Raw genomic sequence first — 12,418 nt, forward strand, 5'->3', positions numbered from 1 at the left:
GATCCACCTGCCTCAGCTTCCCAAAGTGCTGGGATTACAGGTGTGTGCCACCATGCTCCACTAAATTTTTTTTTGTATTTTTGTAGAGACGGGGTTTCACCATGTTGGCCAGGCTGGTCTTGAACTCCTGACCTCAAGTCATCCACCCGCCTCAGCCTCCCAAAGTGCTGGGATTACAGGTGTGAGCCACTGCGCCTGGCCTTATTTGAACTCTGTTTCTACTCCTATGAGATAGGGAAACTGCTGAGTCCTTCTTCCAGTCTCAACCAGCATGAGGACTTCAAATGGACAGACATGGCCCCTCCTTCATTTATATTTATTCCAGACTATTTCACACTTCTCTCACCCCACTCGTGGGTCTTAGAAGGGCTGGCAGGAGTTAAAGTTCCAAGAAGTTCCCAGGCCAACAAGAGTGGAGCTAGGGGAAGTGATGGAGGAGATATTTGTGCTCTGGGGGCCAGAGTGGTACCCAAGCTAAGGGGTGGGGCTGGAGGTGGAGGAAACAGGTCAGTTGTTCCTCATGATCATCCGGATCCAGTCCACATACTTGCAAATATAGGTGTAGACTCCAGGGATGCCATCTTGTCCACAGGGCCCCACAGACCCCCAGGACACCAGACCTTGAAGGACTCCCCCACACACCAGGGGGCCCCCAGAATCACCCTGGAAGGGAAGAGAAGTACTGTCTGAACAAGGGAGACATCTTATTTCTGTTTTCCTCCCCAACCCTTCAACCCAGTCCTGGGCCTTGGGGAGGGCTCCAAGTCTGGTCATTAGACAAAAGAGTATAATCACTTTCCCGGAGGACAATGGCAATGGCTAACCAAAAGAGAAGAGCCACTGTCTCTAGGGGCCAATCCCAGGGAAGAAGGGTGGAGCTCCATAAAGGACAGAGGTTCTCTCAAGGACAATGGCTGGGGCCCTGACCAATGAGGAGAGAGAGCACAATCATTAATGACCAATCTCAGGGGAGGCTGTCAAGACAATATAAAGAGTCGAGCATTCTCTCAAGGACAATGGCTGGGGCCCTGATCAATGAGGAGAGAGAACACTATTATCAATGACCAATCCCAGGGGAGGAGGGTGGGACTCCATAAAGGATAGAGGTTCTCTCAAGGACAATGCCTGGGGTTCTGACCAATGAGGGGAGAGAGTGCCATCAAAAATGACCAATCCCAGGGAAGGTGGGCAGGACTCCATCAAAAGCACAGAGTTCTCTCAAGGACAATGGCTGGGGCCCTGACCAATGAGGGGAGAGACCGCCATCCTCAAATCTCTCTCAGTCTGGGACAGCACCAACTGGAGGATGGTATGGGAAAGACTTAGAGCCCCAGAAACAGCTGGTTCCCTGTCTGGGCTCCCAGTCCTCTCTGTCTGTTTTGCTGTCTCTCTCTGTAACCCCTGCCCCATCTTTCCTTCTCTGTTCCCTTCCTCCCTCTTCTCTCCCTGCCCCTCCCCCTCCTCCATTCCCCGGTCCTCCCTTTTACTCCCTGTCTCTCTCCCTCCCTTATCCTGGGCCTCTCCTCCATTATTATTATTATTATTATTATTTTGTTTTGAGACAGAGTCTGGCTCTGTCTCCCAGGCTGGAGTGCAGTGGCGTGATCTCAGCTCACTGCAACCTCCACCTCCCGGGATCAAGCGATTCTCCTGCCTCAGCCTTCCAAGTAGCTGGGGCCACAGGCTTGCACCACCACCCTCGGCTAATTTTGGTATTTTTAGTAGATTCAGAGTCTCACCGTGTTGGCCAGGCTTGTCTTGAACTCCTGACCTCAAGTGATCTGCCCGCCTCGGCCTCCCAAAGTGCTGGGATTACAGGTGTGAGCCTCCGTGCCCAGCCTCTCCCTTCCTTTTTGACCCCATCTCTGTCCAGCATCCCCTTTCCCTGATTCATCCTCCATCAGTTCCCCTCCTGCTTCCAGCCCCTCCCCTTCACTTCCTGTCCTGGTGACCACGCACGCTGCCTGCACTGGCTCACCTGGCAGGCATCCTGCCCCGGGACGCCGCCTGCACACACCATGTTGCTCGTGATTCTCCCGGGATACACGTCATGGCAGGTGGCATGGGAGACGATGGAGAGCTTGAGGCACTGGAGCAGATCCGGGAATGGGTCTGGAGAGAGAACATGCGTGCTGCAGGGTCCCCTAAATCTCCCCACTTTGAGGCCACATCCCTCTTCCCTGGATGTGGCCCATCCATGTCAATACCCCTGCCCCTCACCGACCTGTACTACATTCCCGAAACCTCCAAGTTACATATTTATGACTTAATTTCATATGAATCATGACCCCAGATGATTGACGGTCTCTTTGATCTTTGACATTTGACTTTGAGTGGCATAACTCAAGAACTTTCTTGTCTCTCCAGCGTCAGAGACAACGAATCCAGACCTGATCCTCTTCAATGCCTGCTACTGTGATCTTTGACCTTCTGTCTTATTACCTTATGATCCCAGCTTGATCTCATATCCTCTGTCTCCTGACCCCATGTCCCTGTCTTTACCTTAACCTCCAGCCTCAGCTCTGCATCTTCCAAACCTCACTGCTTCCAATGCCAGTGTCCCCTGATCCTAGTTTATTCGGCCCCAGCCTCCATGACCCCAAACTTCGGGCCCCACACCCCAAACGCTATGACCTCCAATCTCAGATATGTGATTTCGGATAGAATCCCAATTTCCATCCTCAGATTTTGACCAGATTACAACCTCTGGATCCCATGACCTTAATTCTACAGTGACCTCTAACCCCAGACCCATGACCCACAATGCCCATATCCTATACATATATATATATATATATATATATATATATATATATATATGCCTTTTGCTCCAGTGTGATGACCCCTGACACGCTCTGACCTCTGACCATGTCTCTGACCTCTGATCCCTGACTTCATACCCAGTCCTTTAACCCCTTTGGCTCCCAAGACCCCAATCCACCATAATCTGTGACCCCAAACCATGATCCTGATGTCCCATCCCACACCCTGACCCTTTACCCATCTTTCCTCTGAGGTGTCATGATTCGACCTCTCGCCCTGCATCCCAGACTTGTACCCATCCTGACCCCTGACCCCTGGCCCCGGGCCCCTTACTCCATGGGTGGTTGGTGATGCCCCAGCCTGAGACGTGGCACTCGGTGCCAGCGGTTGCACAGTCATTGGGCAGGGGCAGGGGTTGAACGCTGCTGGTTATGCGGACGGGCAGGCGCAGCCGCAGAAGCCGGAGGTCGTGCTCATGGTTCGTCGAGGCTCCCAGGTAGCCGGGGTGGGTCACAGAGAAGCCGCTGCGCCGGATCTGCTCGGTCCAGTCGAGCTGGCTGAGGCTGTGTTCCCCCAGGCGCACCCAGTACCTGCTGCCGGTGGCGACGGCTGAGCGGGTGGCAGGCAGGCAGTCCCCCACCTTGCACCCCTCCACGGACACTCCCAGGCGCTCCTGCCGCTCCCCGCTGTTCTGCCCCTCACTGTCTGTCCTCTCACCCGCGCCTCTCATTCTCCAAGTCTCTCTTACAGGCTCTTATTCCCAACCTCCATCACCCTCTTTCCATCTTGGGTGTTCCCTGTTTCTCCTCCCATGTCCCTGCATCTGTGTCTCTCTCTCTCCCTTTTTTTTTTTTTTTTTTTTCAAGACCGAGTCTCACTCTGTCACCCAGGCTGGAGTGCAGTGGCACCATCTTGGCTCACTACAACCTCCACCTCCCGGGTTCAAGCAATTCCCCTGCCTCAGCCTCCCAAGTAGCTGGGATTACAGGAGCATGCCACCATGCCCAGCTAATTTTTGTATTTTTAGTAGAGATAAGGTTTCACCATGTGTGTCAGGCTGGTCTCAAACTCCCGACCTCAAGTGATCCACCCGCCTCGGCCTCCCAAAGTGCTGGGATTACAGGTGTGAGCCACCACGCCGGGCCTCTCTTTCTGATTCTCTCGGCTGGTGAAGCCCATGAAGGCAGGGACATCAGTGGGCCTTGTTCACTGCCTTATTCCCACCGCCTGGCACGGAGCATGTGCCCTCCACGCTCATGCGTGGACGAGTGAGTTCATGATTGAACGAGCGGGTTGATGAATGGCCTCTCTGCATCCTGCTGCTGGCCCTCTCTCTCCCTGAGTCTCTGTTTCTTTGCATCTGATCTCCCCTTTCACAAAAAAAGTCCCAGGCCAGGCACAGTGGCTCATGCCTGTAATCCCAGCACTTTGGGAGGTCAAGGCAGGAAGATTGCTTGAGCTGAGGAGTTTGAGACCAGCCTGGGTAACATAGCAAAACCCTGTCTCTACAAAAAAAATTTAAAAATTAGCCAGATGTGGTGGCACAGGCCTGTAGTCTTAGCTCCTTGGGAGGCTGAGGTGTGAGGATCATTTGAGCCCAGGTGGTTGAGGCTGTAGTGAGCCAAGATAGCAACACTGCACTCCAGCCTGGATGACAGAAAGAGCAAGATTCTGTCTCCAAAAAAAAAGAAAGAAAAAGAAAAAAATTCCAGAACATCAGTCCACTGAGGCCCAGAGAGGTGCCAGGCATAGATTCTGAAGTTGCACAAAGAGTTTGGGTCATGTTGGCCGTGTGCAGTGGCTCACACCTGTAATCCCAGCACTTTGGGAGGCCAAGGCGGGCAGGTCATTTGAGGCCAGGAGTTCGAGACCAGCCTGGCCAACATGGCAAAACCCTGTCTCTACAAAAAATACAAAAATTAGCTGGGCATGGTGGCGGGTGCCTGTAATCCCAGCTACTCAGGAGGCTGGGGCAGGAGAATCACTTGAACCTGGGAGGCAGAGACAGCAGTGAGCTGTGATCACGCCATTGCACAGCAGCCTGGGCGACAGAGCGAGACCCTGTCTCAAAAAAATAAAAAAAAGAAAAAAGAAAAAGAGCTTGGGTCAGACCTGGGCCCCGGGCCCAGACTGGGTCAAGGAATGGCTGGGGTGAGTGGCAGATGTCATATAGGAAAGAAAGGGTACATGCAGGAATGGGAGAGGCAGGAGGGCAGGTTCCAGGACCCTCCCCGGCCCTCCACCCAACACACCTCACCCTGCCCAGCACCACCCCAGGCCCACTGCTAAGGAAGTTCCACTCCTGGTCTAACCTCAGACTCTCTTGTTGCAGGACCAGCTTCTTCCCAGTGGGCACCACCCTCCCTTGTGATCCTACCCCCAGCGCTTGCCTTCCCATAGTCCTCCCTTCGCCCACCCCAGGAAGGGACTTACCTGCCGCTGCAGTGAGCCGCTGTAAGGACCCACCTGTGGTCAATAAGGACACCCCCGCAGCGCAGGCTGGTGCCCTCAAACAGCCCCACCTGCCACGGCTGTGAGTTACGCCCACACTCGGTGCCATTGAAAATCTTCGGTGTGGCTGCCTGGCTGAGCCCTGGAGACAGACAGGGGCATGGGTCAGAGAGAGGAAGAAAAGATACAGAGATGGAGAGACACACACAGAGAGAGAAACAGGCAGGAGAGAGAGAGAAGAGAGACGAGAAAGAGAGAGAAAGAGAGAGAGACCCAGTGATAGAAAAAGACCATGAAACATCAAAGAGACCCAGGGAGAAAGATGCTTACACATAGGAGGGAAATGGAGAGACAGAGATTCAGAGAGGAACAGAAGGGAAGAGGGATCAAAAAATAGGGGAAACCGAGGTGAGCAGTGCCCTGAGAGCTGCAGGTAAATGGAGGCACAGAGAAAGCCCCTCTCCTCCTCATCACCAGGCTGGGGGTCAGAGCTGAGATGGGGAGGGGTGTGGGGCCTCCTCATGGGGGTGGAGGGATCCATTCACAGTCCTGCCCTCTCCCTGCTCCGGGAGAACTCACCAAGAACACACAGGAGCAAAAAGATGCTGGGCCCCATGGTGGGTCACTTCCAAAGTCTGGGGGGAAAAGGGGAATCTCAGAGGTCACCCTTTCCCTGTGCCCCCCACCTCTGCCCTCTCTGCTTCTCTTTGAAGGTCACCAAGGGGATGACCTGCTTGTCCTCTCTCTACCTGCTCCCCTGTGTGTCACTCCCTCATTGGCAGTCGCCTACCTCCTTCTCACCTTGTCTCTTTGTCTGCCAGATCCTCTACGTGGCTGTCACTGTTCGGCCTGTCCACGTCGCTGCTATCTCTCCGTCCACCTACCTGCCTGTCGTCTCATCTGCTGGCCCCTCCGCCAGCCAACTCTACCACTCTGCACCTGGCTCCTCAGCCACCTGTCATGTTGCTCAACCGGTCCCTTTCCTTCCATCTGTCGCTCCAGACAGACCACTGACAAAGCTCTTAACTCTCTTTGTCCTGGCCCATCCAGTTTCCGGGTTAAGGGAAGGGGACCAGGAAGACGGGGTGGGGCGTCCTCTAATTCTGCAGAAACTCTTCTCAGCTAATCACACTTAATTGAGCTTTACAGCTAAACGGAGTGGGGAAGGAGGAAAGGACCCAGGGTGGGAAGACCCAGCCCCACTCCCTCTCTCCTCTGCAAGCCCGTCAGCAGCCCTGGGACTGATGACTCAAGGTGACTAGGGAGCTGGGTTCTAATCCTGACTCCAGTGACAAAGGAGGGTGGGGAGACCTTGGACACCTGGGGCCCATCCCCATGCAGGCAGGGGAGGGGCAGGGGGAAGGAGAGGCTGTGAAAGCAGGAGAGTGGATGGGAGGGGCAGGAAGCCCAAGCTAGAAAGAGTCCCAGAAAGAGAAGAAGAGATGAAGGAACAGACTTCCAAATAGGTGATCAGGCAGGGGTAGAAGAGAGTTTCTGAACTGAGTTCATATATGTACATATGAAGTGGATCAATCTAATTCCATAAAGTTTTTCTTTGCTAAGAACTTCTATTGCTTAAATAAAACCCACAGAGAGAAAAAAAAAAGACACAGGGAAGGAGAAATGGTAGAAAGAGAGAGAGAGAATGAATCATAGGACAAGGGAACTTTGTGCTGTTTTTTGTTTCTCGTTTTGAGATGGAGTCTCGCTCTGTCACCCAGGCTGGAGTGCAGGGGTGTGATCTCTGCTCACTGCAACCTCCACCTCCTGAGTACCTGGGATTACAGGCACGTGCCACCATGTCCGGCTAATTTTTGTGTTTTTAGTAGAGACGGGGTTTCACCATGTGGGCCAGGCTGATCTTGAACTCCTGGCCTCAAGCAACCTGCCTGCCTTGGCTTCCCAAAGTGCCGGGATTACAGGTGTGAGCCACCATACCTGGCCTCTGTGCTGGTTTATCTGAGTTTTTGCTTCATCTAGGAGGAATGGAAGGAGAGAAAGAAGGAGAGAGAGAGGGGACAGAGAGAGAAAATGAGAACAAAAAGGGAATTAGACTCAGAGGAAGGGGGATTGAGAAACAAACCAAGAGAAAAGCAGTCAGGGCCAGGCGTGGTGGCTCACGCCTGTAATCCCAACACTTTGGGAGGCCGAGGCGGGCAAGTCACTTGACGCCAGGAGTTCAAGACCAGCCTGGCCAATATGGTGAAACCCCATCTCTACTAAAAATACAAAAATTAGCTGACTGTGGTGGTGCATGCCTGTAATCCCAGCTGCTCGGGAGGCTGAGGCAGGAGAATCCCTTGAACTCGGGAGGCAGAGCTTGCAGTGAGCCGAGATTGCACCACCGCACTCCAGACTGGGTGGCAGAGCAAGACTCCATCTCCAAAAAAAAAAAAAAAAAAAAAAGAAAAAGAAAAAAAAGAAAAGCGGTCAGACAGAGCGCACAAACAAACAAAAAAACCCAGAACAAAACAGAGGAGAGCAAACTCCCACCCTATGACTGTCTTTTAGTCCTTCACTTTCTCTCTGGGTCTCCAGTCTCTGTCCGTGTCTCATTTTCAGAATCACAGAACCTTAGCTTTTGATTTGCTCTTAGAAACGACCTAACTGCTTTAACTCATCATTGGTCAGCGCGACTGGCGTTGATAACGCTGGTCCCTACAAAGCCTCCTGCTGGCTGTTAAGAGCTTTCCTTCTTTGGGCAGAGAGGATAAAAAAGCACCATGACTGTCCTTTCTCTGGAAAGGACACACTTCACACGCTCACAGCACAAAAACGCCACTTCTTCCTTTTTCTGGTGTCAAGTTTTACAATAAACCTCAACTGAATAAGCAAAGAAACAAAAACAAAAATACCAACAACTACCCAACTCAACCTCTCTCTCTTTTTTTTTTCTTTGTAGATTTTTAAGAGAATCAGGTTTACTGATGTGGAATTTATATCCAATAAAATTGAATACAAAAAATAAGGCGGGGTCGCTGATTTTAAGGAGCATTCATGCAAATTAAAAATTACCATGTATATAGTTAGTAACAATGTATTGTGTACTTGAAAATTACTGACCGAGTAGGGTTTAAGTGTTCTCACTACAAGTAAATATAAGCATGGGGCCGGGCATGGTGGCTCGTGGCTATAATCCTAGCACTTTGGGAGGTTGAGATGGGAGGATGGATTGAGGCAAGGAGTTAGAGGCCAGCCTGGGTAACATAGTGAGACCCTGTCTGTACAAACGAAAACTAAAAAAATTAACCAGGCATTATGGTGACACAGGTCTGTAGTCCTAGTTATGTGGGAGGCTGAGGTGGGAGGATCACTTGACCCCAGGAGTTTGAGGCTGCAGTGAGTTATGATTGTGCCACTGCACTCCAGCCTGGGCACTCCAGCCTGCACTCCCGTCTCAAAAAAAAAAAAAAAAAAAAAAAAAGACCAGCATGGGTAACATAGTGAGACCTCATCTCTACAAAAAGTAAAAAAAAGTTAGCCTGGTGGAGGGGCATACCTGTGGTCCCAGCTACTTGGCAGGCTGAAGTGGGAGGATCGCTTGAGCCCAGGAGGTCGAGGCTGCAGTGAACCATGATCACACCACTGCACTCTAGTCTGGGTCACAGAGCAAGACCCTGTCTCTCTATAAAAAAAAAAATAATAACTTTTATTAAAAAATAAAATAAAATAAAGTTGTAGATGAGGAATATTTTGCCTCCAGAACTCAACAAGGCCTAAAATGTTTTGGGTTTGTTCTAATGCTGTGGGTGCTAACAGACTCAATAGCTGTTTCCTGGCAGTGTCTCAGCTGGAGGGGTCCTCACTTTACCAAATGATTTTTAGAAATTTAACCAAGGTGGGGCCGGGCGTGGTGACTCACGTCTGTAATCCCAGCACTAGGCCGAGGTGGGCAGATCACTTGAGACCAGGAGTTTGAGACAAGCCTGGTCAACATGGTGAAACCCTGTCTCTACTAAAAATACAAAAATTAGCCAGTTGTGGTGGTGGGCACCTGCAATTCCAGCTACTCCAGAGGCTGAGGCAGGAGAATCACTTGAACCTGGGAGGCAGAGGTTGCAGTGAGCTGAGATCGAGCCACTGCACTCCAGCCTGGGTGACAGAGTGAGACTCCGTCTCAAAAAAAAAAAAAAAAGAAGAAAAAGATATTCAACCAAGGTGGGAGGCCTCATACTCTGTGTGGGGCACTGGCCCATCCCACTGTGTGAGTTCCTCTAGAGTATTTGTGAACCTAGAATTAGCGTATCCTATGGCTTCCTTTGGACAAGGGTGTTTGTCACCATATGACGTCATGCCTGTGCTTTTGGAGAAACGTGGATGGAGCTGGGGTGTTGCCTGTGTTGCATGTCAGAACGTGATAGCCCAGAGTCTGGAACTTCAGCATGCTGAGTGCTTTGAGCTGAAGGAGATTGGAAGACCTCAGGAACAAGAGGTTCTCTCCAACCTCCTCCTGCTTTCCTCTCCTCTCCCCTTACTTCTCCTTTGAAGCAGTCACAGACACTAGAATTCCTTTTCCCCTGAAGACCCTCATGTGACAGGTGTCCTGCAGAGGAAGGAATGCAACACAGAAAGGCCCAGAAGAATCTGAACAAATGGGACCTGCTGGGATCCCCCCTCAATTTATGACCAAGAGATCATATCTGTTTTTTGGTTTTTGTTTGTTTGTTGAGTTGGTTGGGCTTTTTTGAGATAGAGTCTCGCTCTGTTGCCCAGGCTGAAGTGCAGTGGCACAATCTCGGCTCACTGCAACCTCCGCCTCCTGGGTTCAAGCAATTCTTCTGCCTCAGCCTACTGAGTAGCTGGAATTACAGGCACCTGCCACCACACCCAGCTAATTTTTGTATTTTTAGTAGAGATGGGGCTTCACCATATTGGCCAGGCTGGTCTCGAACACCTGACCTCATGATCCTCCCGCCTCGGCCTCCCAAGATCGTACCTGGTTTTTCACATCACATGTCTACATGCCAACGCCTTCTTCATTGAACCTCAAAATGACACAATTTTCCCTGAGTTTTTGGGTCTTCATTTCTGAAGGCTTTCATGTCACATAAAACTGTTAAATCCACCTGTTATGCTTTTATCTCATTAACCTGTCTTTTGTTATAGGGGTGCTGGCCATGGACTTTGAAATGCGTAAGAAAAAGGTATTGCGGGCCAAGCACGGTGACTCATGTCTGTAATCCCAGCACTTCAGGAGGCCAAGGCAGGCAGATCACCTGAGGTCAGGAGTTTGAGACCAGCCTGGCTAACATGGTGAAACCCCGTCTCTATTAAAAATACAAAAATTAGCTGGGTGTGGTGGTGTGCACATGTAATCCCAGCTACTCGGGAGGCTGAGGCAGGGGAATTGCTTGAACCCAGGAGGCAGATGTTGCAGTGAGTGGAGACTGCGCCACTGCACTCCAGCCTGGGCGACTGAGCAAGACTCCATCTCAAAAAAAAAAGGTATTGCACCTTTTCACTACTGCACCTGCAGTAGTGGCCAGGACTCAAGGTTCCCCAGGGGCAGCTGGGTCAGGCGTATTGTATCCTTTCCACGGTGAAGGCTAGCTGCAGCTGAGAGGCTGTTGAAATAGCCTTGGAACAGAGCATATTAGCCAAATCCAACGACGGTAACGTATTTGCCAGTTGCTGATTCTATGGAAAGTAATACTGGGTATGGGGGCCTTAATGGATATGTGATATTTTGTTTTGTTTTTGACGCAGGGTCTTGCTTTGTCACTCAGGCTGGGGTGCAGTGGTGCAATTATAGCTCACTGCAGGCTTGATCTGAGCTCAAGCAATCCTCTTGCCTCAGCCTCTCAAGTAGTCGGGACCACAGATGCACACTACCATGCCCAGCTAATGATTTCTATTTTTATTTTTAGTAGAGAGGAGGTCCCACTATGTTGTCCAGGCTGGTCTTGAACTCCTGAGCTCAAGCAATCCTTGATCCTCCCACCTTGGCCTCCTAGAGTGCTAGGATTAGATGTGAGCCACCTCACTGGGCTGGTACATGATGTTCTGAAATACATATACATTGTGGAATGACTAAGTTGAGCTAATTAACATATTCATCCCTCACATTCTTATTTTGTGTGCATGTGGTGAGAACACTTAAAATCTACTCTCTTAGCAATTTTTGAGTCCTGTAGTCCCTGCTTATCCAGGGAAAATATGTTCCAAGATCATGGAGAGTACCTATCATAAAATTTAATTTATAAATTAGGCGTAGTAAGAGATGAACCACAATAATGAATAATAATACAATAAAACAATTATAACCATGCACTGTAATAAAATTATGTGTTATGTGGTCTCCCTCTCTCAAAATATCTTATTGTACTGAATTGTACCCACCTATTATGGGACTGCGGTTGACCACAGGTACCTGCACTGCAGAACGGGAAACCTCAAATAAGGAGGGACTGCTGTCTATGGTACATTGTTATTAACTAGAGTTACCATGTTGTATTAATACAGTAAATCTCTTAAACGTATTCCTCTTGCACTACAGGTGCACACCACCATGTCCGGCTAATTTTTCAAATTTTTAGTAGAGATGAGGGTCTCACTATGTTACCCAGACTGGTCTCAAACTCCTGGGCTTAACCGATTCTCCCACTTTGGCCTCCTAAAGTGCTGGGATGATAGGTGTGAGCCACTGTGCCTGGCCATCAACTTCTTATAAAGTTAGATGTATGCTGGCCAGGCACAGTGGCTCACGCCTGTCATCCCAGCACTTTGGGAGGCCAAGGCAGGTAGATCACCTGAGGTCAGGAGTTCAAGACCAGCCTGGCCAACATGGTAAAACCCTGTCTCTACTAAAAATACAAAAAATTATCTGGGCATGGTGACAGGCGCCTGTAATCCCAGCTATTCAGGAGGCTGAGGCAGGAGAATCACTTGAACCTGGGAGGCAGAGGTTGCAGTGAGCCTAGATCGTGCCACTTCATTCCAGCCTAGGCAACAGGAGCAAAACTCTGTCTCAAAAAAAAAAAAAAAAAAAAGTTAACCATATGCTTATCATACAATTCAGCAACTCTGCTTCGAGGTGTCTTCCCAAGAGAAAGGAAAACATATGTCCACACGATGATTTGTACATGAATATTCATGGCAGCCTTATTTATAATTGCTGGAAACTGAAAGCAACCCAAATACACAACTGGTGAATGGATAAACAAGTTGTGATATTCCATACTATGGAATACTGCTCAGCAATAGA

General features: G+C 50.2%; 1 protein-coding gene and 1 long non-coding RNA gene across 2 annotated transcripts; one reads left to right on the forward strand and one right to left on the reverse strand.

The window, feature by feature from the left end:
- Positions 1–349: 349 nt before the first annotated feature.
- KLK12 (kallikrein related peptidase 12) lies at positions 350–5,323 on the reverse strand. The gene is made up of 3 exons (XM_063702036.1): positions 5,197–5,323; positions 1,979–2,112; positions 350–663 (listed from the first exon to the last, which is right to left on the reverse strand). The coding sequence occupies exons 1-3, from the start codon at positions 5,321–5,323 to the stop codon at positions 508–510; spliced, it is 417 nt and encodes a 138-aa protein (XP_063558106.1). The 3' UTR covers positions 350–507.
- On the forward strand, positions 1,199–6,600 carry LOC129528657 (uncharacterized). Its single transcript, XR_010132201.1, has 3 exons — positions 1,199–1,309; positions 5,096–5,622; positions 6,364–6,600. It is a non-coding gene; the product is annotated as an uncharacterized lncRNA (long non-coding RNA).
- Positions 6,601–12,418: the final 5,818 nt, after the last annotated feature.

The sequence above is a fragment of the Gorilla gorilla genome, chromosome 20 (genome assembly GCF_029281585.2).
Source record: "Gorilla gorilla gorilla isolate KB3781 chromosome 20, NHGRI_mGorGor1-v2.1_pri, whole genome shotgun sequence".
NCBI classification, from domain to species: Eukaryota; Metazoa; Chordata; class Mammalia; order Primates; family Hominidae; genus Gorilla; species Gorilla gorilla.